This window comes from Phlebotomus papatasi, chromosome 3 (assembly GCF_024763615.1).
Source record: "Phlebotomus papatasi isolate M1 chromosome 3, Ppap_2.1, whole genome shotgun sequence".
Classification (NCBI taxonomy): Eukaryota; Metazoa; Arthropoda; class Insecta; order Diptera; family Psychodidae; genus Phlebotomus; species Phlebotomus papatasi.
The window spans coordinates 82,406,568-82,433,906 of NC_077224.1; the positions used below are offsets into that span (position 1 = coordinate 82,406,568).

General features: G+C 32.6%; 2 protein-coding genes across 6 annotated transcripts in view; both read right to left on the bottom strand.

Moving 5' to 3' along the window:
* LOC129806037 (cytosol aminopeptidase-like) overlaps window positions 1-27,339 on the bottom strand; it is a 489,987-nt gene that overhangs the window by 392,941 nt on the left and 69,707 nt on the right. The window lies entirely within an intron of this gene.
* The window catches only part of LOC129806032 (dachshund homolog 2), a 285,935-nt gene that overhangs the window by 128,339 nt on the left and 130,257 nt on the right, over window positions 1-27,339 (bottom strand). For all 5 annotated transcript variants that reach the window (XM_055854339.1, XM_055854342.1, XM_055854341.1 and 2 more), the window contains 2 exons: window positions 16,522-16,729; window positions 13,529-13,588 (listed from right to left, as the gene is read on the bottom strand). In XM_055854339.1, coding sequence (XP_055710314.1) covers window positions 13,529-13,588; window positions 16,522-16,729 — 268 coding nt within the window. The remainder of the gene's footprint in view (window positions 1-13,528; window positions 13,589-16,521; window positions 16,730-27,339) is intronic.

A 27,339-nucleotide genomic window follows, 5' to 3' on the forward strand; every position in this document is an offset into this window, starting at 1 on the left:
TGGCTCAGAGAGAGTGTCACATTAGGGGATGAGTGAATGAAAAATCAACAAGGGGTGAGAGAATACACCCCTTCAAAAGCCCCAGACCATTTCACAATTTTCTTCTTTAAAATCGATTGGTAGAATGGGATAAAAATATGGAAAAACATGTTACGGTGGAGATAAGCACAAATATGCAGCACACGAAACGAATTGATCTTTTTTTAATACAATTTTCAATACCATTGAATGGTTTTATAACACACAATATTTATTCTAAATGTCTTCTCATCCTTGCGGGGGAGACACTTTTTTTTCTTAGGAATTTTCCATGCGAGAGCAAATGCCAAGGAAAATCAACGATAAGACGTGCCACTTTATTTATTTTTACTCTCGCGAATGTCATTGGGAGATATATTTTTTTTGCTCTAAAATCCTTCAACCCACGAAGAAAGAATAAGAAAGAGTATGGAGAAAAATATTGAACATATTGTAAAATAAAGAAAAAAAAAGAAAATCAAGAAAATTTCGGGGGTTGATTGCGATATTTACGACCCAAGGGAGAGACACAAATTCTTCGAAAGTTAATCAATTTGCCAAGACAACGAGTGTGCAAATGAATGTGGGTAAAATTCAACATTGGAAGCCGTTGATGGTCTGCTAGTGACATGCTGTCAACATAATTTGTGATCTTGACTTAATAAATGATACAAAAGTCACATTGCTACATGCCAAATCCCGCCTTTTTGCATCAACACCCAAAGAACATATCGAGAAATCAATGAAAAGTCATCAATTTTTGTCATTCCATATCGCAATATCTGCAAAATCTATTTTCCAACACAATTTTCCATCATTTTCATTTTGGAGAAATCTTTGGATCAGTAGAAGGGGTTGTTAAATTTTTTTATGTCTCACATTTAGCACAATCAACCCTTTTGTCATTTAATCACCTCCCTCTGATCCCTTCTTTTCGCCAAAAGAATCACACATTATGAGTTGGGAAATGAAAGAGTAATTATTAAATTCCAGACTTACTTAAGCTATGCCTTTGCTATTTGAAAACCGAAATACCGTGTTAACCCATTAAGACTCATTTTCACATATTTTTGCAATATTCCAAAATTTTGGATTTGTTCTCTTTTTCGAAAAGTTATTAAGACAAGGGCAACTCGAAGTTTCCAATAGGGTAAAGTGATATAAGTTGGACATAGTGTTACAAGTTGGACCAAAAAATACTAATACAAAATTAAAGCCAATTTAATAACGAAGAGACAACCGAAAATCCCAAATTGGCAACCTACGTAGTTTTGAAGATATCTCGTAAAATGTGTACTGAAACAGCAAAAATTTTACACTAAAACTGGTCGCATTTTTAAGAGCCAATGTCACTCCCCTGAGTTGGACAATTCGCCGGTACGACAGGGATTTTTTCTTGATAAATACAGTACTCAATTCATTTTAAACACAAGGAACCAAATTATAAAACTAAAGCATTAAAACTTTACAAATAAAAATCAGGTACGGAATTTATCAAGAAAAAAGCTCTGTCCAACTTGTACCACTTTACCCTATTTATTTATTTTTTTTTTAATCCTTAGTGACGGTATATAAGGGCAGTTTTATATAGCTAAAACTTTTTCTGTAACACCGATTCTGCAAACGTTTATGAATTATTTTTAAACGGCATTGAATGAACGAAGAGAAAAAAGTCAAATTTGGTCAGCAAAAAATTCGAAATGATCAGTAAAAAATAAAAAAATGGTCAGTAAAAAATAAAAAAGGGCAGTAAAAAGTCAAAAAAAGAGCAGTAAAAAATTAAAAAAGATCAATACTTTATTAAAAGCGATCAGTAAAAAATTAAAAGTGGTCAGGAAAAAACGAAGGATGATCAGTAAAAAGTAAAAAGTGATCAGTAAACAATAAAACATGGTCAGTAAAAAGTAAAAGACGATCAGTGAAAAATGAAAAGTGGTCAGTAAAAAATAAGAAGTGGTCAGTAAAAAATTAAATAGGTGTGATTATGAAGGTATCATACCTAAAATGAGCAGTAAATATATTGAATTTGGTCAGTAAAAACATAAAAATTATCAGTAAAAAATTTCAAAAAAAGCAGTAAAAATTAAAAATGAGCAGTAAAAAATAGTCAGCAAAAAATTTAATATGAGCAGTAGGAATATTCGTGTTGATCACTGAGAAAGAAAAAAATGATCAGTAAAAATTAAAAATCAGCAGTAAAAAAAATAAAAATTGGTCACGTCACCAATTAGCTGACAAATTTTGAATTTTTACTGATCAGTTTTTATTTCCTACTCCTCATTTTTAATTTTTGCTGACCACTTTTTATTTTTTACTGATCAGTTTTTATTTTTTTACTGATCACATTTAATTTTTTACTGCTCACTTTTAATTTTTTGCCGACCAATTTTTATTTTTTACTGCTCAATTTTAATTTTTACTGATCATTTCGAATATATTTACTGCTCGTTTTCAATTTGTTGCTGATCAGTTTTTATTTTTTACTGCTCCTTTTTATTTTTTGATGACCACTTTTTAATTTTTCATTGATCAATACGAATATTTCTACTAATCATTTTTAATTTTTTGCTGACCAATTATTTTTTTTTGCTGCTCATTTTAAATTTTTTACTGTTTTTTTATTTTTTCTGTTCAATTTAATTTTTTGTTGATCAATTCGAATATTTTTACTGCTCATTTTTAATTTTTACTGACCATATTTTCTTTTTACTAACCATTTTTAATTTTTTGCTGATTAATTTTCAATTTTACTGACTAACTCGAATGTATCTATTGATTAATTCGAAATTTTTAGTGACCAAAATTTCACTTTTTAGTGACAAAATTGAAAATTTTTACTGAATATTTTGAATTATTTGCTGATCAAATTTAATTCTTTTCTGACCACTTTTAACTTTTTACCAGGGTTTCTTCTTCAAAAGCAAGGATTTACCAGCAACAGCAACATCATTTTTTTTTTTATTTTTTAGGAAAAAGAATTGATTTTTGAATTTTTTTTATTATTTTAATTCATGAGATTTAATTTATGCTACTTAAATTTTCAAATTGTTATTCATAAATAAAACATTTTTCATATAAAAATTGAATTTTTAGTACCGATAAGTCATATTTGTAAATGAATAAGAATATTTAAAATTTTATTTAAAAATATTCACATGACAGAAAATAAAGATTAATAAATACGATAAAAAACAATATTAAGTGATTGTTCTAATAATATTAATTACATTGAAATCAAATAATAATTTGGCATAGGGTCGAATGAACACCTCTTCGACAGGGAACCTCTTTCGACACTTTTGTCAATATCTTGAAATTTATTTAAAGTATCTAAAAAAAATGTAAATAGGATAACGTTTTTTCCTTAATCTACGTCTTCTGATAAGGATGAGTGTTCAAATTTCGTATTCCAAATGGTATAGAGTAGGGTGTCAATAGGTCCTGACACGAGTTCTCAAAGTGTCTATACACTGAGAGAAATCCGAAAAAGTAAAAATAACATTCCGGAAATGTTAATTTTACCCTGCATTATTGATCCGAAATCGGTGTAAATATTACCCTTTTTAGGTGTATTTTGGGTTAAAGTTACCCTTCTTTCATGTTGATTTTATCCTCAAAAGGTGTAAAATTAACATTAAAAAATCTTGATATATTTTTACACCCGAAAAGTGTTAAAGTTATGACGAAAAAAAGTTAATCGTAGCCTCTTTTTTTCTCAGTGTAGGTATTCCTTTCACCCTATAAAGTAAACCATATTAAAAGCACTCTTTTCTATCTAATATTTTTTACTTAATTTTATTTATTTATTTTTATTTAAATTGAATTCCGCGAAGTATTTTTTGTAAAATTGTTGAGGTATTTTTGGTATATGAATAACCTATTGAAAAATAATACTTCTTTTCCCATCCTATTTTATAGAATAATTCTAAACAGTTAAATTCATTAAATTTTGTCGTAAACAATTGAATGGCAGCCCCTTATTAATTTATTTTGGAGTTTTTCTCTTTAAAAATCTCTCCTAAATTCTCTAAAAGTTCTTTTTAATAAAGTTAAATCTGCAATTGACAAACACAATCAACCGTTGCCAACCCCTCAGAATCGAAAATGAAATTTATGCAGTTTCCGATCCGATCAATCATCGATTTGGACGTCAGATGAACAAATAAAGATATGAAGTTTTTTTTCTCTCTAATATCTTTAATACAATATCAGGGATCAAAAATATTACTTCTCTATGAAGGGTTGCAAATGACTTGGGGTGCCTAAAAAACAGAAATAGCATTTCATTTGTGATTCACCGCGACGAAAATTGCTTTTCAGGAATGACTAAAAAAAATTATAAAGCAACACTGAAAAAATATTAGCATTGACATTATTGGACAGATGCAAGCATTTCGTTCAATTTAATTTCCAAAAGGTCAAATCATTATTTCTCCTCAGATGGTTAGTGAACCGTAGAACAGTTAGAATTGTTTTATTTTACAACTGAAAGAAAATGTGTAATTTTCACTGTTTTTCAACTCTGTGTGACTTTCTAACACCAAAACTCTCTCCTGGAAAAGTCAAACAGAGGAATATTGTTCAAATAACATCCTCAATTCATATGTGCTGAACCCACAAATTGTCTCTACTTCACTTTTTACCACTCATTTACAAATGGAAATGAAATGTATATTTGCATGAAACGAGGAAAAAGTGGGTGGTGAAAAGTATACAAATTTATGAATTGTCTGTTTGAAAAATAAAACCTCGTGCATTTTTCGTATACCATGAATCGTCACTTATCATCATCATTTTATGTATGATCACACGTTAGGGTCTCCCCTTTCGTAGCGGCTCACAATGAAATTCTACCTTTATGCAAAAAATGTGTTCGCACCTTAACCCATATAATGACACATTAAATTTAGGCAATTATCCTCGGAGTTACTATCAGCCATTTTGCAGATTTATTACCAAGACACAATAACTTTTATTTTGTAAAATGAAGCGCATGGGTGCCTTGGAGTGAATTTTCGTGCTATTGTCAGAGAAAATATACGGCGTTGTATAAATGATCAGTAGAAAGTTAAAATTGAACAGTAACAAAAAAATTGGAAACAGTGATATTATCGTCCAAATTTTGGCAAGGGAAAAATAATGGACTTTTCATTCTATCTGCAACAATTTTAAATGTTAAATAAATTAGACCAATTTTTGTAAAGATTTATGTTTTTTACTGAGTATAATAATTAGATATTTTACTGCTCATTTTTCAATTTTTATACTGCCCATTTTGATTTTTTTGCTGCTCGTTTGTTTTTTTTTTTTGTCAAAATATACAATGTTTTTTTAGCACTTTACTGTTCTCAAGTGCTTCTGCATTATCAACTTTTATTTATATTGGTTTTTGTCTTGACTATTTTCCCCAGTTTTTGCCGTGTTCTAAAACCACCAAAACAGTCGTGACAGGAACCAACACAAAGAAAAGTCGGTTACATAGAATCACTTCAGAACAGTAAAGTGTTAAAGAAACATGTTCATTTTTCATTAGAATAGCACCATTATTCACGTTTGACCCTTCCAAAACCCTATATTTACACTTTGGACTATACTTCGGGAGGGAAACATGTATGCATTCCCGTGTAAAGCTTCCCGTGTAGAGCTTATACAGGGATGGGATTGTCAGTCTCATGCCCGTAGAATCAAGTGCAGTGAAGCTCACTGGATGCAATTCGAACACCCTTAACGCCAGAAAAATTCCTGGTGACCTAAAGGGGATTCGAACCCGGGACACTTGCATCATAGAGCGATTGCTCTACCACTTGACCCATTGAGTGCCCATTGAGTGTTATTTCAAATTGGTAATTTTCAGAATTATTGATCTTCAAAACATGTTCTGTAAGGCAGATAGGAGGTATCTAAGAAAATTCAATGATTGCAATAGGTGTAATTATAAGAGAATCACACTTAATTGACTGTCAGAGTGCAGTGAAAAAAATAGTTTTTAAATGCCACAAAAACATCTCTTAGAAAAATTGCATAAAATTGGGGTGTAGTGATAACTTTTCGATACAATCGAATCGATAGTATCGATAAATCTATCTGTCAGATTAAGTGAATTAGGACTTTCTACTCATTGTTAGGTCATTTATTGTGACATTCTTACTAAAATGAGACTGTTGATAAATATTTGTATTAGTTGCAAATTGTATAATAGGTATCGTTTAAAGTTTTCAGAATCGACAATCGATACTATCGATTAAAAGCACATGATACCTTCTACAAAGGGTGAAAGCATGTAGATTAACGTTTCACCTAAAAACTGACATACAATTTTTTGTTCCCGGTATAGCATTTCCGATGAAAATGTTAGGTGTCCAAATGTTGTACGAAGCTGCAGCAGCTTTGTAAAAGATATCAATAAATTTTAATTTTCCTCTTGAAGAAAATCTAAACGATTCCAAGGATTTTGTAACGTAGGAGTACGAACTTAATAAGTAAGAGGCTTTTTTGATTCGGCTGGTGTGGCATTCAGTAAAAAGTCTTGAAGCTGGGAAATCATTTCCCTACGAAGCTGCACAAGTTTCCCCTAATAGATTTCAAAATTTCATAAAATTTGAAGAGTTGATCAAGGATCAAATGAGGGAATAGGGGAGACTGGGCAAAACTTGCCAAAACGCATATTTAATTCTTTCTCGAGCTCTGAGAAAACTTAAACGTTTTATAATGAGCATATTCTTATAGAAAATTTACTGCTCTACAACATTGCAGAAGGCTATTTTCCTCTATCTCGAAAGAAATGTGATTTTCAAGTCACTTTCTAAAAGTCAATTTTGTGGAGATTCTCAAAATTGCTGGGGCAAATTTTGTAAGTCTTTGGATAATTTGTGACGTTTTACTCTCGCAAACGTTAAAAATATCAAATAGACAAATTTTTATATGAAATTTATTCCTCTACAACTTTGTCGAAGATAATTTTTGTCTATCTTAACGAGAAATATGCTTAAATTGAGCTAATCAGTTTTGATATTTTCTGTAAGCCAAATATTCCAAAAAGGCAAAAAACAAACGAGCAGTAAAAAATTCTAAATGGGCAGTAAAAAATTAAAAATGAGCAATAAAATATCTAATTATGGTCAGTAAAAAACTTAAATCTTTACAAAAATGGGCATAATTTATATATTTAACATTTAAAATAGTTCCATATAGAGTGAAAAGCCCTTTATTTTCCCTTTGCCAAAAATTTGGACGATAATATCACTGTTTCAAATTTTTTTGTTACAGATCGATTTTAACTTTTTACTGCTCATTTATTCAATGCCTTCCAAAAATAGGGTTCAAAATTTCATTATTTTTTATTTTGCATAATCCTTCTTCGAATCCTTTGAAACTTTGTAGGTTTAAGAAGGTTCATGAAGGCTATCTATAATAAGAATTTCAAACTTCAGTCTCTTTTATTTTAGGAAATAGTGAATATTGAAATTTTCGTTTTGACAAATTTTGCCCCAGTCTCCCCTATACATGAAATCTAAGTAAAGATTTGGTTTTAAAAACAACACAAAAAGAATGTATGTTTTTTCTTGCGCTCCTTCTATTGCAAAGGTGCGAAATGTGCAAATGTGCAGAGAATTGAGCAGAAAAAGTGTAAGAGGGGGTGTTTTGAGACACACACAGACTCACCCCAAAGAGACAGAGAGAAAAAGGTCAATGTTTAATATTTGTTTAGCTGGTATTTGACTAACTTTAAAATGGATATTTATTCAAATACGAATGGGGCGTACAAATGGAATTATTGCAGCATTTCTGAGTGCTTGAATCCTTTTTTAATTGAATAAATTCAAGTATGAGATTCACATGTCTTTTTTGCTATCGTCAGCTTATTAAAATTTAATCGAATTCTGGAAAAATCGTGCATTTTATTTCTTTTTTTTCCTATTGAGGACTAAATGTTAGACATTCATCTTCACCTCCCAAGAGTCACTTTTGGATGAAAAATTTTTCTGCTGAGAATCTATGCGATAGGGAGATTTGTGGTGAGGATAAAATCAAGAGGAGAGGGTGGCATAGAAATAAAAGTTGAGGTGTCAGCAAACTTTTCAAGTGGTCACTTATGCAAAAAGTCTCCTTCCCACATTGGCAGGCGCGCGAAAAATAGCGATATCAGGGATTTTTTATCGTGTCTCCTCGCTGTGGAAAAAATCCCCCTACCCTTGAGTCAATTTAAACTTCAGAAACATTTTTTCCATCTGCCCAATATATTTAAAAGTCAAATATGACGACAAGTTTGCCATAAATTTGCCATTTGATGATGAAGATATCTACAGATTCTGATTTTTTTTTCTTCCATTCCAACTTCTGTGAGTGATAGCCCAGAAAATGAGCAAGAAGTGTAGAAAAAATGGAATGAGAATTGAGATAAGTTCCTAATTTTGGGTCATCAGTCATCTCTGGTTCAATAGAAATGAGGCGTAGTTCAGTGTCAAATTATGCTAATTGGATATTTTCTCTCCTCCAACAAGAAAAAAAAAGACCTTAACTCAAAAGTGTGGAAATTTATCATTTGTGCTCCTTGATAGAAAATTTCTTGACATCTCTCTATATTAGTCCACTTTTCCTAAGTCTTGTAACCCCCCAAAAAAAAAACCGTTGAGTGCTCATTAATGAAATTATACCATACTTTATTTGAATCATTTTATTTTTGTTTTCTGAAAACTGGGAGGAGCTCATGAGGATGAAACATGTGATTAAGATTTCTCATAATAGCAACTTCTTTATGACCAAAAAATTAATTTTCTTGCCTTTTTCGTAAGTGTAAATGATTGACGGATGTGTAAAGAGGAGAACAGCAAAATTAATGGGTTGACTAAGAGGCTTTATTAAAAGTAAATATCAATTTTTAACTTTTTTCGTGTCAATTTGGAAAATTACATCCATCCCAATACAGTCTTGTGAAATTCAACAATATGGAAAAACTTGCACTTCCAGTCAAATTCCCCTGAACTCCTTCAAAATTACCAAATTGAAGATTTTTTTCTTGTAGATTTCTTGTTCAACTTCAAAAAATTTAAAGAAATAATTGGGTATCAATGTGTTCTCTGATTGGCTGAAGCTTAAATCTATCTTTAACTCTGACCAATCACAAGACACGATAGATAAAAGTATTTAATATTATATTTAAGTAAGAAGAAAATAAACTGGAAGTATTTTTTCAAAATATAAGAAATGTATTTGCAAAAAAAATTGATTCATTAGATATTTGAAGGTTTGACTTAAATTTTTATTAAATTAACCCGAAAGTATAAATATTTTGAATATTTTGGTGCATTTCCGAAAAAAACATAACTTATTTGACAAAGAACTATATAACTTGTTTAAAAACTTCTGGAATACGAGAGGTTCAAAATAGCACAAAAAATAATTTCTTAAGACTGTGGGACATCCCAAGTAGCAAAATTTGACCACACTCCAAAAATTATCCAAATATGACCACACCATGAGCATAAATTTCAGGTAATCTACACACCTTTCATGAGTTTCATCACGTAGTATCGTATAAATTGTTTTAATAAATTTGATATAAAAGGTTTGTTTATCAATTAAATAGTTGCAATAGAATTTCTTTTTAAAAATATCAAAATTTAATAAAATGAAATGCTAAAAACTTTTTTTTGAGAAATATTCTTAACCTTACACAGAAATTATCTAAAAGAAGACTTAAAGTAGGGGGAAGTGGGGCTACATATACCTGACGGGTTATATTGATATGGGATTTTTTCGCATATTCCTAAAGAAAGCCGGCCTTTAATTCAATGTAATTTAGCTCTAAAACCAATTATGGAATTAAACAAAATAATTATAAGGCCTACCTGCTTTTAGAAATAGCGAAAAAATCGTGTATAAACGTAGCCCCATCTCCCCCTACTAAAAATTATACCATATAACATCCTTTTATGGAAATTAAAAATAGTCTAGTAAGACTAATTGTTCTAATAAACATCCCGATTTCAACCCATGTTAAAGATCTTTTTTGATAGTGCTGCAAAATAATCGTCTTTAAATTTCATTAATTTTATTGCTTGAACTCAAAGATAGAGCAGTTGGGCTTTTTCCAACTTGTCACCGCTGTGGAGCTCAAACGGTACAAGATATCAACTTTTTCTTTAATTGGCGGTCACACATGGCAAAATTTTGCCAACGACCTAGGGAATAGGGATGGGAGTTAAAAAAAATCAACTTTTTCTCAAAATTATCCCAAGCCTTTTCAGTGATTTCCCGATATGTTTTAAAAATAATCCAGGTCAACGTAGCTATTATCGGAAAATTCGGTATTTTGAATCATTGGAGGTCAAACATCAATCACTTTGGGGGCTCATTTCTCAACCGATTTACTTAATTTTTAGTTTTTTGGAAAGGTCTTGAGATTCTTATCTGGCTTTATTAGTTTCAATCGGTAATGAATTGGTCAAGTAATCGTAATTGATTTATTTATCTTGAATATCCCATTTGTTTCTGTATAAGCACGTTCCAAATTTTCTAGTACAGAATTGTTTTCCGTTTTGTAAATGAATTTGAACAACAATAAACCGATATACACTCAAAATCATGCAAAAAGTTAATTCACGGATAGCTTTATTTAGCGTGTTCGAGTATTCCTCAAAGCTGTACCATCTTCTTTTTTCTCGTGATATAGTTCACTGGATCAACAATTGTTCTAACCAACCCCCTGGCAAGTTGCCTGAAATTTGAAGTCACTTTCTCATACTTCGATTTAAATTTATTTGGGAATTTTTTTGCACTCGCGACCGTTATGCTAAATATTTAAAAAGTGAGAAGTTTTTTCGCATTATAAGTTACCTTACCGTATGGAGGGATAAATATGCTAAATTTTTATTTAAATACATTTTTTCCTCGTAAGACTGTGAGCTTATTCCGAGATCAATTTATAAGTTGGCTTCAAATAGCTCCATATAAAAAGGCCAATTTGCCAGGCGCTTGGTTTTAACTTCCGAATTACCTATTAGCAATTCTTATGGTAATGTGTTAATACACAAACTATACAAAAAAAGTACTGTTTGGTGTGGCGAGTAAGTTACGACGATTGCTGATTCAAGCGAATGAAAGATCGGCAAGAATGGTATAATTTTCAAACCTATATTAATTGTGTATAAGCTAACCACATTTCGACAGTTTCTTTAGCTCACTGATTATCAGAAAATCTAATACACAATTTACAGATGTTACAAGTTACTGCCCCACTCTTCACTTAATCAAATAAAGAAATTTTCAAGGTTCTTGAATTATCGGTAAAATTGACCATTTTCATTCAGAAATTTCCCAACAAATTTCTTAGAAAATTTTCAATTCCATGAAAAAGGGTGCTTTTATGAGAAAAGTCCAATTTGGTTGAACTTTTTCTAATAAAAGCTTAAAAATAAAAATTGGGAACAGTTTTCTAGACTGTTCCTATAAGGAACAGCGCCATCTCTTGAGTTTTCATCTGATACTTGCACGCCAAGGAGTTGTCAGCTGAGCGAATTTCCATTAAAAAAAAAACTTGTTTTCATTTCACAGTGAAGGTGTAATGCGTGCAGTGACAAAATGTTGGCGATACGGTTTGCCCAGAACTCTGATTTACGGTAAAGGAGGGCAAAGTGTTAGAAGTGCGTCGGAAAACAGTAACATTGCTGTTTTAAAGTTGTAAGTTTCAATTACCTCTCATTATCTCTTTTCCTGCTTCAATTTGCGTACCAAACGATTAAAGATATCCTTTAGCAGTGATTTCATGAAGGTTTCGGTCGTTTTTATGCATTTTTACCCAGAAGTTACATCGAAACAAACAAATGTCAACGAAATGTTCGTATTCAAATGTTCGGCACTTTTGCGAGCTTTCATGTGAATTGGGGATTATAAAAAAAATGAAAATTTTCTCAATGGAAATGGCCCATAAGGATTAAATTTTACGTAAGACAACTTCAAAGGAGTATAACAAGGAAATAACGTAAAAATATAGTGACATTTTTGTAAGACAATTTACCATATGGTAAGTTTATTTGTTAGAATGACTTTATAATAACCTGAAGGGCTTTCTCGACTTTAAATATGCCACGTGTGATAGTACAGATTATTTATTTCTATTTTCTGACGAAAAAATAAAATGAAAGTTACCGTATTTTGCTACTTGGGTTGTATAGAATCACAACAGATGTTTTTCACTAAGAAATTATTTCTTTATTGGTATTTTGAGAGTCTTTTACGATTCGTGATGTACACCATGGATTTAATTGAAGTCTGATCAATATTTTTTCTCCTTGGCCAATTCTAAGCATTCAACAGCATCCCCAAGACACAATATTGTAGTGTACAATTCACTTGTCTCACAACAGCAGATGATTTATAAAGATAATATGTGGTTCATTGTATCGCAGAAATTTCATTCTCCTGCGCATTTCTACGAGTTACCACAGTCCGTCACGTGAAAATATAACCTTTCTTGGTCAGTTTTTTTTTTTTCCTGAACAAATAATAACAGCCAGAGATTCTATTCTTTCCCACTTTGGTAGAAAACCTTTTGAATTGAGCCACGATTTACTTGGGTGCAAGGTATATAGAAAATAATTCACTATACGTGACGATAAATCACATTTTTCTCATCTCTCTCTCTCTCTCGACACCACAAATCTTTCTCCCAAGACAGATGAATTTTCCATGAAAAGATGAGGTTTGATATAAATTTGATTTTCATCTGTTTACTCTACTGATGCCCACCCACAAAATACTGTATGTAGCTCTACTTCCCCCGGTGTATTTGGCATATAAAACAAGGAGATTAAAAAAAATAGAATGAGAAAAAAAATATCACGAAAGAATCATTAATAAAATTATTTTTAATTTATATAATCTCGATTTTTACGCTTCCTTGAGCAACTTTTCTTTCTCCGTGTGCACGGTAAAAAGATCTTCGAGGCACGGTCAGAAAAATTTGGGGGTGGTAGAGCAAGGAAAAAAAAAGAAAGAAAAACTTCCACTCCGCAGGAAAAGTCATTTTGTGGAAAGTCACAACTTGTCATTCTTCATTTGGAAGCTCATAATCAGAAAAATTACAACAAATCCTCTATCTCTCTCACCCAAGTACCCTACTAACAGGGGTATTCTTTTCCCGGCTACACGATAGCAATATGATACACAATCTCCACTTGACTATCTTATGCTCTAAATCTGCTGAGCGCGATGAACAACCCCTCAAAGGAGTCGCACATGAGAGCATATCGGAGGCTACAAAAAAAAGAACTTGACGAAACAACAAAAATTTCTGGTCATTAATCATCTACAGTTTCACAGTCATGAGTTTTTTGGGAAAACTCTCCCCGGAATTGGGCGACAAAGCCACAATTCCTGGGTGTTGAGTTACTCCCCAGTCACAAGAGAGTGGCCCACTGCCAACCCCGACACACAGAAAAAAATTCTACATACTCCCCAATTAGGCACCGTGACGATTAAAAATGATACTCTAAATCAAACTGATACTCACCGTTCCAAATGCTTCACAATATCCTCATAGGCTGCCCTACAGTTCTCCCATATTCCGGATCTGCGAAAAAAAAGAAAAATTTATACATACAAATTAAGTGATGCTTCTGAATGAGCCATTAACACGCGCAAAAAAAGAATTTCCAATTAATTATCTTCTTTTTTTCTTGCTTTCCATTCAAGAAAAATTCCAATCGAATAAACAATACTCTAAATTACTCAATGGAATTGATATCGAATCTCAAATGAATAATTCAATGCATTCATTGTAGGATTAATGATAATTGAGTACATCTACGTAGGAATTTAATTACATGTAATTTAAATAAGGTAGGTAGACATTTAATTACATTTTTATATGGTGAAGGAATTACTCTACTCATACCTCATTAACGGTACATATTCCCTTAAGAAAATTGCATTATCCTTTATGAAAAGGGTAGTTTTTATGATATTTGAAAAATAGATTATGTGAAAATTACGTTTTTTTACGTCAAGTTACTATTTGGTAATATTTTGGTAAAATATCGTTATCTAGTACATTTTATTTGATAAATTCCAGTTAATATATTGATATTTCCCCTTAAAATTACGACAAAACATTTTTAGATTTATAAACAAGTCATTAATATATTTTTGAGTAAAAATGTGCAAAATTATGTCAAGAATTTCAAAAGTATATTTAACTTACATAATCATTCTATTATGTTTACATAATATCGTGAAATTGTATGAACATCGTGTTCTGATATATTTCAGTTATATTAGTTCCGTAAAGGAGACAAATTGTATACAACTTGCTTTCTTTTTGCATAAAGCTGCTAGATTGTTAAATTCTGCTTTGTTTACTAAGCAGAGGTTCATTTCTGAGTGAAAACTTGTGAAAAAATTGATTTTTATTAATAAAATAAAGTCTTGAAGTGCACCAGCGTGTACAATAAAGTATAGTACACACATTGAAGGGTTCAAATTTGACAGAAGTAAGGATAATTGATAGAAAAATAGTGAATTAATACTTTATTCCTGAGAGCTAACATATTCTTTCTTTAATTGCTGTTTAGTGAAAGTACCAGTATTAAAACAGCTTTCTGATCTTCTGTCGTGAAACTAAATTGGAAAAACAGTGTCCTGAGTGTAGAAAAAATCCATAAAATGCATAAAATTTCAGTGTTTGACATTATTATTTATAGTGAAGTGATATTATTGTTATAAAGACTCTGTAATGTAAATATAATCACAAAAATATGTAAAAAACGTGTTTTCTTTTATATTTCTTATTTATTGATATTATGATATCTTGATTTTATTTTATCAAGACAAAAGGAAAATGATGGCGTGGAAAATTATAGAAAATTGGCGACACTAAACCCAATTGAATGAAGAAATTATGCAAAAAATAAATAAATAAAAGAAAAATATTTAAGCAAGTCTTAAATGAAAATGGAAAAGAAATGACAATTCTACGATCAGTAGTTATAATATTGATACTGTATAGAAATTGTATTTTATTTAGTTATAATTGATACATTTTACCGTACAAGATTACGTGAATATGTCTGAAATAAATAATTGTTATATTTGGGATATAAAGATTCCCCATTCACTTAAATATGGAGCTCTTCTATGTGATTGTATAGATGAAATGTGTAAAGCCTTCGCCATCATTTTTGTATAGATATTAGACATCTCTATTTTTTTAAGGCGACAGATGCTTCTTGGGTAACTTTCATTTCAGGTTTGTTCGGTTACAAACGGTTCTTGCACACCTTTGGTTTAAGGCGTTCAAGAACCAAGTTAAAGACTACCATTGCAAAAAAATCTAATCTATTATGAGTCTTTTCAAACGAATTCAAATTCTTACGTCCTAGGAAGTATTTTCGAGATATTACAAAAATAATGGTAGTAAAAGTCCAAAGGCAAGGGCCCACATAGACAAAAATATTTAATCTGGAGAATGTAGAAGTAAAGATTTATCCCAAATTGTCATACACTGAGGGCTTAGGGTTATCGATTGACCCTTTAAGGATGATTTTAACACCGGTGCCCCTAAAAGATTTTTTTCCAACGCCCTTCGAAAATAACGTCTCGCTCTAAGAAGTCAGAAAAGTTACTTTTTCTGTTCCTTAGTTTATGACCCTCTCGTCCTTAAAGGGTTAGAGGTCCTATGAATTTCCTTTACTGACAAATTTTACACGCCAAATATTCTGGAGGATCATGAGTCTGAGGCCTGAATCTTATTTGGTCCTTAAGGGGTTACATGGGTCTCTCAGTCAAAAAAATCATAATTTTTTTAATTTTTTATTTTATAGTTAAGTTTTTACAAAAACTTTTGCCAAAAATCCAAATTTTGATTTTTTTTTCAAAAATCCTTCGTTCATCCACTGGTCTAACTAATCTTCTAGCAGAGTATATTCGGTTTTTGGATCTCAGATGAGCTACTGGGAGAAATCCTGCCTACCGCAAGGTCTGTTTTTTGAGAAATGGTTCCGAAAACCAGCTATCAACGGTCAAATTTTTAAAATTTTTCAATTTTATTTTTAAATTTTGTTCTAAACTTACTTTTTCATATCCCAAAAATAGGAATTTCTAAAATATTTTTGACACAATATATTATTATCATAAAAAAGGACTATCTTTTCACCTGAGAGACCCATGTAACCCATGTAACCCCTTAAGTTTTGTGAAAATCTAGGTTATGTTCGAAATCTTAAGGGATACTTTTAGGGGGATCCTTCGAAAGCTCAAAGTTCTTTTTCTAACCGTTTGGCCTCTAGTCCTCCCAAACGTACAAACGGACAATTAGTGTTGCGTCATTTTTTTTTGCAAAATTCGAACATATGTTACCTTATTTAAAAAGTTCGTGTAATAAAACTATTTATTTATATAAAACATTGAGGTAGAATATAGCACAACTGCGTACGATTTGCAAAATAGCATTTAAACAAAAGTGAGAACTTTTCAGCCAATTAGGGTGGTCACAAATGTGTTTATTACCTTGCTATTGCGTCCATTCCGGGCATCCCACTGGCTCCTTTCATCATGGCACCATCGGGTCGAGGCATTCCATGGGGTGGCATCGAAGGATTCAGGAGGGCAGCTCCAGGATGATGGTTCATTTGCATAAATTGCATATGATTGAGATGTGTGGGAGGTGGATTGTATCCATTTGCCAGCAATGGTGATTTTTCCAATCGTGAAATATCTGCAAAGGTAAACAAATTATATTGCATTATTTTTAATAAAAAATATAAAAAAAAAGATGATCATCAAACAGTCAAAAAATCCATTTCACCAGGATCTCTCTCATTCCAGCAGAATGGGAAGAGAATAGGAAAGAATGGAAAAGTGCCATAAAATGAAAATTACTTTTTGATGGGTTCGTGTGTTTTCCTATTCTATTACGTTGCCCAGAATTTGCTTATGAAATGTCAGCACGTCGATAACAATATTTATATTTTTCTCTGTCAACGCGCACTCAAATCCACGCGAGGGTTGGGATAAGAGAACCATTTCTTTTTTTTTGGGCTGTCAATGGGGGTGGGTACAGGAAAATAATATTTTTCCTTCCAACACTCCCCCGCAAATACACTTCTGAATCACCCAAAGCTCATCCCCCTTTTTCATCATCGCCAGTTGAACTCATTTTTCAATAACATGTTGAATAAATACGCGTACGCTAGAGATAAGGTTTTTCGGCTCGCCTTTGTTTGTTGCATTTAATATACAAACTTCTTTTGTAACAGACGTTGGTGTGGGTGGAAATGAAACAATTTACAGCACGAAAATTGCTATCTTATACCTCACGAGGGGATGATATGGAAAAAAATGTATGGAGAAAAAAAGATTGGAATTGTGATAAGAATTAGGATCAAGTCAAAAAATTTGATTTAACAACATTTTGCTACACGATCGAAACACTAGGATTATTTTCCTTTTCATTTAAATCGGCTTTTGCTTTGCAATTTTTAGTTAAAGGTAAATTTTTAAAACTGCAAATGCTTCAGAAACACAAAATTTCACAAATATTGCAGATCTTTGCTTATTGCGTCCTCCGCCGTCTTAGCGATATAGTATCCAACCTCTGGAGCAAATTGGTGAAAATGTCCTTAAAAACAACTAAAATCACAGCCAAGAAAATGCAGATAGGATAACAGTCGATTCAAACGAAAAAATCCTATTTTTTTATACAGATTACTTCTCACACTTCCTTTTAATTCATGTTAATTTTTCGTGCATAAACGTATTGGCGAATCATCCCAATAATAATTTAAAAATATTCAAAACTCCAAAAGTTTCAATTTGAACGAAATTTTTCGACAAATCACAAAAATTTACCTTATTCACATTCTTGATAAAGCTAAAAACCTGAAAGTCAAAATTCTGAATGGTTGAAATGCCGAAAAGCTAAAATCCCGAAAATCAAAATACAAAAACCTAAAGTTCCGAAACGTTAATTCTGAAAGCCAAAAATCCCGAAAAGCCAAACTCTTCAAAGCCAAAATCCCGAAGAGCCAAATTCTGAAAAGCTAAATTCTCGAAAAGTCAAAATACAAAAACCCAAAATCCCGCAAAGTCAAATTCTCGAAAGCTAAAATCCTGAAAGCCAAAATCTCGAAGACCTTCTATCCCGAAATTCAAAATCCCGAAAAGCCAGAATCCTAAAACTTAGAATCCCGCAGTTCAAAATCTCAAAAACTCAAATTCCTTGAATGCCAAAATCTCGAAAAACTAAAATCTTGGAAAACCAAAATCCGAAAGGCAAAATTTAGAAGGTCAAAATCCGGAAACTCAAAATTCGTAAATTCAAAATCCCGAAAAGCCAAGATCCTGAATATTAAAATCTCGAAATTTAAAGTCCCAAGAACCTAAATTCCCTGAATGCCAAAATCGCGAAAAGTCAGAATCTCGGAAAACTCCGAAAGGAAAAATTCAGAAAGTCAAAATCCTGAAACCTAAAATTCCTAAATTCAAAATTCCGAAAAGCCAAGATCCTGAATACCAAAATTTCGAAAAGCCAAAATACAAAAACCAAAGATCCCACAAAGTCAAATTTTCGAAAGTCAAAATCCCGAAAGCCAAAATATCGGGAACATAAAATCTCGAAACTCTAAATCCTGAAAAGCCAAAATACGACAACCCAAAATCCCGACATTCAAAATCCCAAAAAACCAAATTCCCTAAATGTCAAAATCCAAAAAAAACAAGATCCCGAACACCAAAATCTAGAAAAGCCAAAATACAAAAACCCAAAAACCCCGAAAATCCAAATATCCTGAATGCCAATATCCTCAATATCAAAATCTCGAAAAGCCAAAATACAAAATCCCAAAATCCCGAAAAGCCCTAAACTCTAAATTCCGAAAGTCAAAATTCCGAAGGTCAAAATCCTGAAATCAATAATCCCGAAATTTAAAATCCTAAATACCAATATGCCATATAGTAAAGAGAGGTAATTCCGATGCTTTTCATAGAGTGCGACTTTAACGCTTGTTTTTGGACTGCTGAAATATTTTTTCCCCATTCCAAATCAATAGAATTATTCTTTGTTTCGTTTAGAATCATGATAGAAAAAGAATTTTAGCAACGATATCGCAGAAAATTAATAAAATGACGATAATATTAATATATTCGCAAGAACCTTACTGCGATGCTTTTTCTAACTCCGTTGAATTCGATCAAACTCGGATGCTCATTTTAAGAAAAAGTTTAATGCATAAAAATGAGAAGATATTATTTCAAAAAATGTTTTATGAAAATAAAAATATAAATTATATTTTAAGTGGATTTATCGGAGTTTAATCGGTCGCGGAATCCGAGTTTTGCAATCGTCGGAGTTACATGGTCTTACTATATCATCAAAGGAAAATTTTCTTTTTTTCTGAAAATTATTCTACACCTTATCCTCCGTGTAATTTTCCCCTGTTTACGATTTTGACCATTTTGACAATTTCACCATTCGGCATTTTGGTTTTTTGGAATTTTAGCTCAAATCCGTAAACAATTAGATTTTTTTCTGAAAAGTGTTTCCTAGTATTTAAATATTCTTTTTATGTTATTACGAAATTATATTTTTCGTAATATTTTTCAAAATAATAAAATACTACCATTCGTGTGGGATCACGCGGCAATACAAAAATCAACAATTATTTAAGAAAATGCCAAATTTTGTAACTTAATGGGTTAAGTCTTAATTTCCAATGAATTAATACTTTTAGTAAAGTATAGAAAGAGCAAATAAAGTAGCGTGATATTCGAATTTTGCCTTTCACACCCCAAAAATATCGCCCATTCAAATGCTATTAAATCCTCCTTGAGAATATTGAGAAGAGGTTTATTTATTTCACCTATTTCCAGCAACAACTCAACAAATTCCCAATGTTCCATTTTCTTCCCAATCGCACGTCCAAAGTATCCCTTCTCGGAACGATCCCTTGCCACCCCCTCAACCCAACCCACTGAGGTGGAACAGAGTATGCCTCCACCCCCCTATTCGACCCAAAAGCCCTCACTATGCCATGGACGCGCGAAAGGAGCGTCTCGCAGTTCCACACTGATAAATCGCAATGGGGGTTGACTCGGGGGTTGATTTAAATACCACAGGGGTATGCGATGGCACGAATCCAATTGTACATAGTCAGTAGAGTGTGGGTGGGACACAGTTGATGGGCGCATCATATGCACAGAAAGAGATAAAGTGAATATTTCACATTTGCAAATGTCACAAATGGTGAATCGTGTCATTAATTAATTAGAAAGTCGGGGTTAATTACGTTGAAGAGGACGGTATATATAGGCAGGATATAGGCAGTGTGTTCCACTTCATCATGGACACCAACAAACATCCTGACAAATGAAATTTAATTGCAATTATATGATGAAGTCTCCTGAAGGGGTTGTTCATTTAACAAAGCCAGAGTTATTGCATTCTTTAACCATTTTGGCACAAAAGAATATTTCAAAGCAACAGACAGCATCATGAGGATTCAGTGATGCAAGAAAGTAATTTAATATCGGTAGGAACTTAAAAGTCTCTAACATTAAGGGGTTGATATCTCAAAAAATACACAATAAACATTCATATGATAGGCCCATTAATGTGAAAGATATTTGTTTAAAACTTGACAATTCCATGGCAGTAAATGAGAATTTAGAACACCTTTCGTCAATTTTTATTCAATTTGAAAAAAAATCATATTGTTATGATTATATTGTAATACTAAATAAAGTGTCTCGATACGATTAATAATCATATTTCAAGAACCATATGTGGAATTGTCAGAGACAACTTCTCACTTGCGTCCTTCACAATGCATTGAACATCCTCTAGCGGTAAAATGGAACACCATTACAAATCAAACTATTATTAATATGAATTCCAAAATGATTTTTTAACAGTGTATCGTATTTAGATTTCCGAATTTACAGTGAGAACATTTCGCGCCGAATTTGTCCTTTTATTTCAATTATCAACATTTCAAGGATTTTAAAGACAAATTGAGAATGACATGTGGATGATAGGGATTTGATTTAAAAGCCCATTAAGTAAATACGAGAAAATATCGCGAATGAATGCATTTTGGTGAATCGTGTGCCCGCGATTCGCGAAATTCAAACACGCAAAGTGGCATTTTTAGCATTTTCTCGTCTCTTTTCGCTCTCCCCAATGCCAAATAGTTTGGACACATTTTTGGCATTGTTTCAGGGCAGAAAGTGGATTGAAAAAAAAATCAGAGAGTCGCGGAAACGGATAAAATACTGACGGCTGGTGGAACAAGAGCGCACGATTCAGTGGAAGAGAAAATCCCACTGACTTTAGGGGAATGATGAGGGACATCAATAAAAAAAGGAAAGATGAGGGACAGAAAAAACAGAGGTGAACAAAAAGAATTAAATATACATAAAGTTTAGTGTGCAAAGTGTTGCGATGGCAAATTGCATAAAATAACAGATCTCCTCCAAAGTCCGCTGGGGTTGAGCCCGGGAAAAGGTGATCGCGAGTGTGAGAAAGAAGGGAAAGATGGCAAAAAATGCCGAATGTATCATTTTGATTATTGTTCTTTGGCCAAATACGATAATAGCAGCGTTTTGTTCGCGTACGCGAGACAAGGAACCACCAGAGAAAGACATGGAATTAAAAGAATAAAAATAACATTCTTGTGGTGATCAAAATGAAATGAATGGCTATAATGTTAAACGATTCTCGAAACATGCTCAGCAATTTATTTGTAATTTTTGCAAAATTGATAGAGAGGGTCATCATTCGCAGCACCACCAGACACCGGCCTATGCCATTCTGGCGGGAATCCATGGATTCGTAAAACTGACCAGAGGAGTCCCCTCCAGAAAGTTGGGCAAAAAGGGGGTTGAGGGTGAAAATTGGACACACAAAACTGATCATTTTCTTTCACCTAGATTTAGCGGTATTTTGAGACAGAATCACATCTTGAATCACTATGTTCCCTATCTGGAACGTTTCTGAATAGCAGATACGACAATAGCTGATGCAAGCGACCATGGTATCGAGTGCCATAAATAAAATCCACGAATTTGGCGCGCTGGCTTTTGGCCCATATCGGAAATTGAGGCAAATTGGCAAATTGCTGACTTTGGTGATTTATGATTGACCGCGACGAGACGACCTTGCAATTTAATTGCAATTTTCCAATTCCAACAAAAATTATCTCACACGCACAATTAACATTTGTTCGAGATTTCACCCAAGAGCCGTCATATCTTTTCTGTTTATAGTCTTTCTAGAGAGATTCAAAAGACACAATTTAATTTGCTTTTAGGATTAATGGGGAATCGGTCTCGGGACCCATTTGTGAACCGTTGAAAGATGAAACATCTTGCGGCAAAAATTAAATGTCAATTTTGTGGCACGCATCTATGAGAGAGAAACTAAATTCATTTTCACAAAGTGAGACTTTTATGATTGATGAGAATCTTATGGATATGGTACCCAATCTCAGCAAATCAATATGCCGTTCAAGGGGGATATATCTGGTGGTCTTAATGATTCAAAGACTGGATAAAATTGTATTACAAAAAACTGCATTGACACATATCTCAAGTAGGGCAGACTAGGCAGAATCAGTCAGGGGTAGAATTAAACAGTTCGATGATGTAGTTTTCCTTAGAAAGAATATTGAGCAAATTACTATTTATTCAGAGTAATTAACTCCCTCCCGACTCATTTAAATATTTATCAGTCTAATTCAAACATGTTTATCAACTGCCCTGGCCTCCTCTATTATAATATAGTGGTGACAGGTTAAAACAGTACAACTCCAATAGTGTAGTGAACTAGTAACTGCAAAGATATATCGACTGAAAGGTAAGAGATATCGTAGATAAGTCAACATTAGGGTAAGTGTGCCAAATTCCGGCCAGCTTGCAATTTCGGCCACCTTTTTTGTTCCTCGAATTTCCATGAACTTTTAGATTTTACGTACTCTAGAGATTATACAATGCAAAAAAATAACAAAAAATGTAGCTTCGACAAACGAGATGACGTGAAAAAGATATTGGAAGAATTCCGGAAGGGCAAGGAACTATGAGAATGAAGGTGGCCGAAATAGGGCACCAAAGCTATGTCTATATTTTTATTCATTTTAAAATGTATTAAGAATAATTTTAGAGTAAATAAAGACGGTAAACTCTTTACAAGGTTCCAAGCAACACTCTTATAAAAGAAAGAATAAAAAAATCAATTTGTATTTTAAATATTACATTTCAAACTTGAGACTTTGACGCTTGCATGCAACTATGCCGAAATTTGGCACACTTACCCTATCTAGGACAGTCTTCTTTTTCTTTTTCCACCCACCCTCCTCATTCCCCTCTAAAACGATGTTTTTTTGCTTATTTCGAAAACGGCTCCTGCGATTTCTTTCATTTTCGAGAATGTATTAGAGGTAGTCAAGGCGAATATTTCGTCCTTGGAAACCTATGTTCGAAAACCATTTCGATATCGAATTTTCGATGATAAAAAATCAAACATTTTCAAGGGAATATTTTTCAACAGATTTGCTTATATTTAGGATTTTTGAAAGATCTTCAAACTTCCAAACCGACTTCATCGGACTTACTCAGTCATTAGTCGGTATATTTTCACTGAAATAAAGTTCTAAGCATCGAACTAATCGAACCAAGGCCCTTTGAATCACAAAGTCGGGGCTGACATGATAACTTATTTTCGATAGTATCGACTGTCGATTCTGTAAAATTTAAACGATAGCTTTAATTTTTGTAGTTAATATAGATATTTAGCAATAGTCACATTTTCTTAAGTATATCACAATAAATGGCCTAACGATGTGTAAAAAGTCGTCATTGACTTAATCAAAGAGATATAGATTTAACAATACTATCGATTAGACAGTATCGAAAAGTTATCATTCCACTCCAGTGCTTTGTTATTTGACTGGAGTCAATTTACGAAATCATTTGTAAAATACGCCTGAATGTACACTATTTTGTGACACGGGAAATTTAAAGACACTATGCTTATTTTTCAGTATAAAATTTTAATTCCTTTAAAAGGTGAAAATTTTAAATATTCTAACAATTTATTGAAGAACTCTGGCCAAAGAATACTGTTTCTTTATGAATTTCTTTTAAACGGTTGAATTGTTTTGCTTTGACTATACTTTTACTCCGTGCGAAATTCGTTCTACGGCCGATTCATTCAAAAGAAATCGCCCGCGGGTATGCAAATTTTCTCGATGCATAATGCCATTTCATAATCCCGGGACTGAGATGTGCATAATCCCGGGACTGAGAGTACAATAGCAACAATAGCCAACTGACACAGTTGAAATACAAGGATTTGTTAGAAGCCCTACCGGAGAAATGTTGAACTACAATGTTAGTTCACTGTTCGCTTTACAGAATGGTAGCCAGAAGACCGCAAGTCATTCTCTCTAACCGTTCCGCCTGTTACTGAATATTTATTATAAAATCTCAAATTCCACTGGCTTCTGACAAAATTCTGTTAATTTCCAATATGAATTCAATGTTATTTTTCGCAGTGTACTCTAGAAAATCTCCAGTGCATTTCAGATAGCTAATCTCTCAGTAACAAAACCACAGGGATCACACGGCTCTTGTACCCAAATGGAGTACCTTCTTCGAAAAGGTACATATAAAATCCGTATTGCAAATGCAACGGTCTGCATATAATTTTTCCTATATAGCGCAACAATTGCTCCTCTCACATGTTGCCAGATATTAAAACAGAAATAAAAGTTGTGGAAAAAAGTGATACAGAAGCAACGATTATTAAATATGTTGAGCCATGTTTTACCCTAGAAATAAAAAATGCCAGTAGCATAGAAAGGGCTGAAACAGATGTAATATCTCTTGTTGTATGCTTATAAATCCCATATTTAATATCCGACTGAGTACTTTTGGCAACAAATCCAACAATAGTGAGTGGTTTTTTCCCTCTCAATGAAATTGCTTGTGGTGATGATTGTTGAATACAATAGAAAATTGCCCCCAATTTTTGCCGGAAAAAAATGAATTGGTAATGGACTGTTATCAAAGAAGAATTACTGATTTTTTCAAAAAAAAAAAGAGAGAAATCTATAATTTAGCTAAAAATTTAAAGGTAGACATTTTCAGGCAATTGATATTAAAGTTGATACTAAAGAGTGAATATTTGAGATATGGTGAGGCGCATACAACAAGAGGGTCGTGAGAGGGTCGAAAAATACCCACCGTGACTGAGATTATATTATGGGGTTGAAACGTGCAGAAGTGTTGAGTATATCATGGCCAAATTACCAACTTATGTAGCAAAAAGAGTATGACGCGGAAGTAGGGCATTTAGAAAATCAATAATTTGATTTAAAACGCACCCATTCTCCTCTTGCACGAGGATTAAATTATTAAAATGGGCAAGGAGCGTCGGCGTGCCCTGAATTTTCGACATTTCCTAAACATTCTCTGGAAAATCTTCTCAATGGAAAATTCCAAAGAGCGAAAAGAAGTTAATTTTTCTCTGAAAAGTCTAGTCAAAAGAGGATGTTCGAAGTATCCTCCTTTCCATTCATACTTCTCCACACAATGAACTCTTTAGTTCAATGAACTGTTTTCTTATTACACTGCGAGCAATTTGAATGTTACCATTAACGTGAAAAGGGTGTAGACATAACACCAAACTCTACATCATTTTACTATCCCCGTGTGTTAAATTAACATTTAATTAGAGTTGAAATGAACCCTGCGTTTACACATTTGTTTTTTTCTCTTAGAATAAGAAATGCAAAAAGTTTTCGATATACAGTGGGACCTCGATAGAGTCAACTAATTATTTCCAGGCCTGTTGACTCTATTGGAATCGTTGACTCTATCGGAGTCCGAAAAAATCAAAATTTTGATATAACGAGGTATTATTTTATGTTTGTACTAGGTCATTGATAAATTCAACACGATAGTAGAATATTTTATTAAATTAATCCATATATTCTATACTCTGTGGCCCAAAAAAGTTGTGTGTTTAGGCAAAGTTTGGAGATTAAGGAATGATTTCTAAAAATATTTTTATTATTAGTAAATACATTCAGTCTCGGGTTTATGCACATTTTCGGGACCGAAAAAATCGTGAAATAGCATTATGCATCAAGACAATTTGCATACCGCAGGCTATTTCTTTTTAATGAATTTGTTAAAAAACTTTTTTGCTCAAAAAATTTAATTATCTGTTGCTTATTTTTGTTTTTGATCCAAATTTTCTTTGGAGATACTGATATTTTAAATTAAAAATGTAAGTTAAAATAAATTTACACGTTTTCTTTAGAAGCATATTTTTTTGGTTGATTATCATGTACATTTTTTAAAGAAGTAAGATCTTTAAAAAGTTCGAATAAATTTAGAAGAGTTTCTTCACTATGTTATACTCAAAAATCTAGCATCCCGTACGTTTTTTGTAATTCGAGTTCATATTTTTTGTTTTTGCCATAATATTTTTCATTTACAAATTAATGATATATAATAATGTAATAATGTAATTAATAATTACATAAATATTTATTCTTGTGTTCAAAGTTTTACGTTGATACGATACACAATAAGACCAGCTTTTATTTCGAAAAGATCATATTAAATCATATAAGATTATTAGTTCAATAATATGAGAAAAGTTGAATCTATCGGAGTCAATTTGGGTCCAAGTTGACACTATCGGAGTCCGTAGAGTAAAATAAAATAGCTGTTGACTCTAATGGAGATTGAATTTATCGGGGGTTGACTCTATCGAGGTCCCACTGTATTAAGATAGCTATTGATTCAAAGCATATCTATACAAGGATTTCAAAATTTACTAGGCCATTAAAGCTTAAAGCGACCATATAGGGCATAAAGGGCTCACTAATAAATCAATACGCTTACAATACGCTCATATATCTTATCAAAATCTAAATATTGTATTGTATTTTATTACCAACATGTGTCTTTACATTAGCCCCCTTTCCCCGCATACCAAGCGTCCGCCGCCGTCTCAACGTTGATAACCAGCCTAAAAAGCGAAACGGCGGAAATGCTTCTTCTCAGGCTGTATAATCCTTTGTCGTTTTAAACGATCTTTTAACAATATCACAATACGCTCTTGGGTCCCTCATAACCCCTAATACCTGTTTTGGGGCAAAAATTCCAGAATATTCGTTCAAATGCGATTTTTACACTTAAGCGTATACTTTGGGAGAACAACACATGGCTATACATATGCCTTTGAAAAGGAAGCAAGGCAATGTCAGGGGAAAAGATAGAGTAGGAGAGGACCTTTCAAATATGATTTTAAGAGAACTG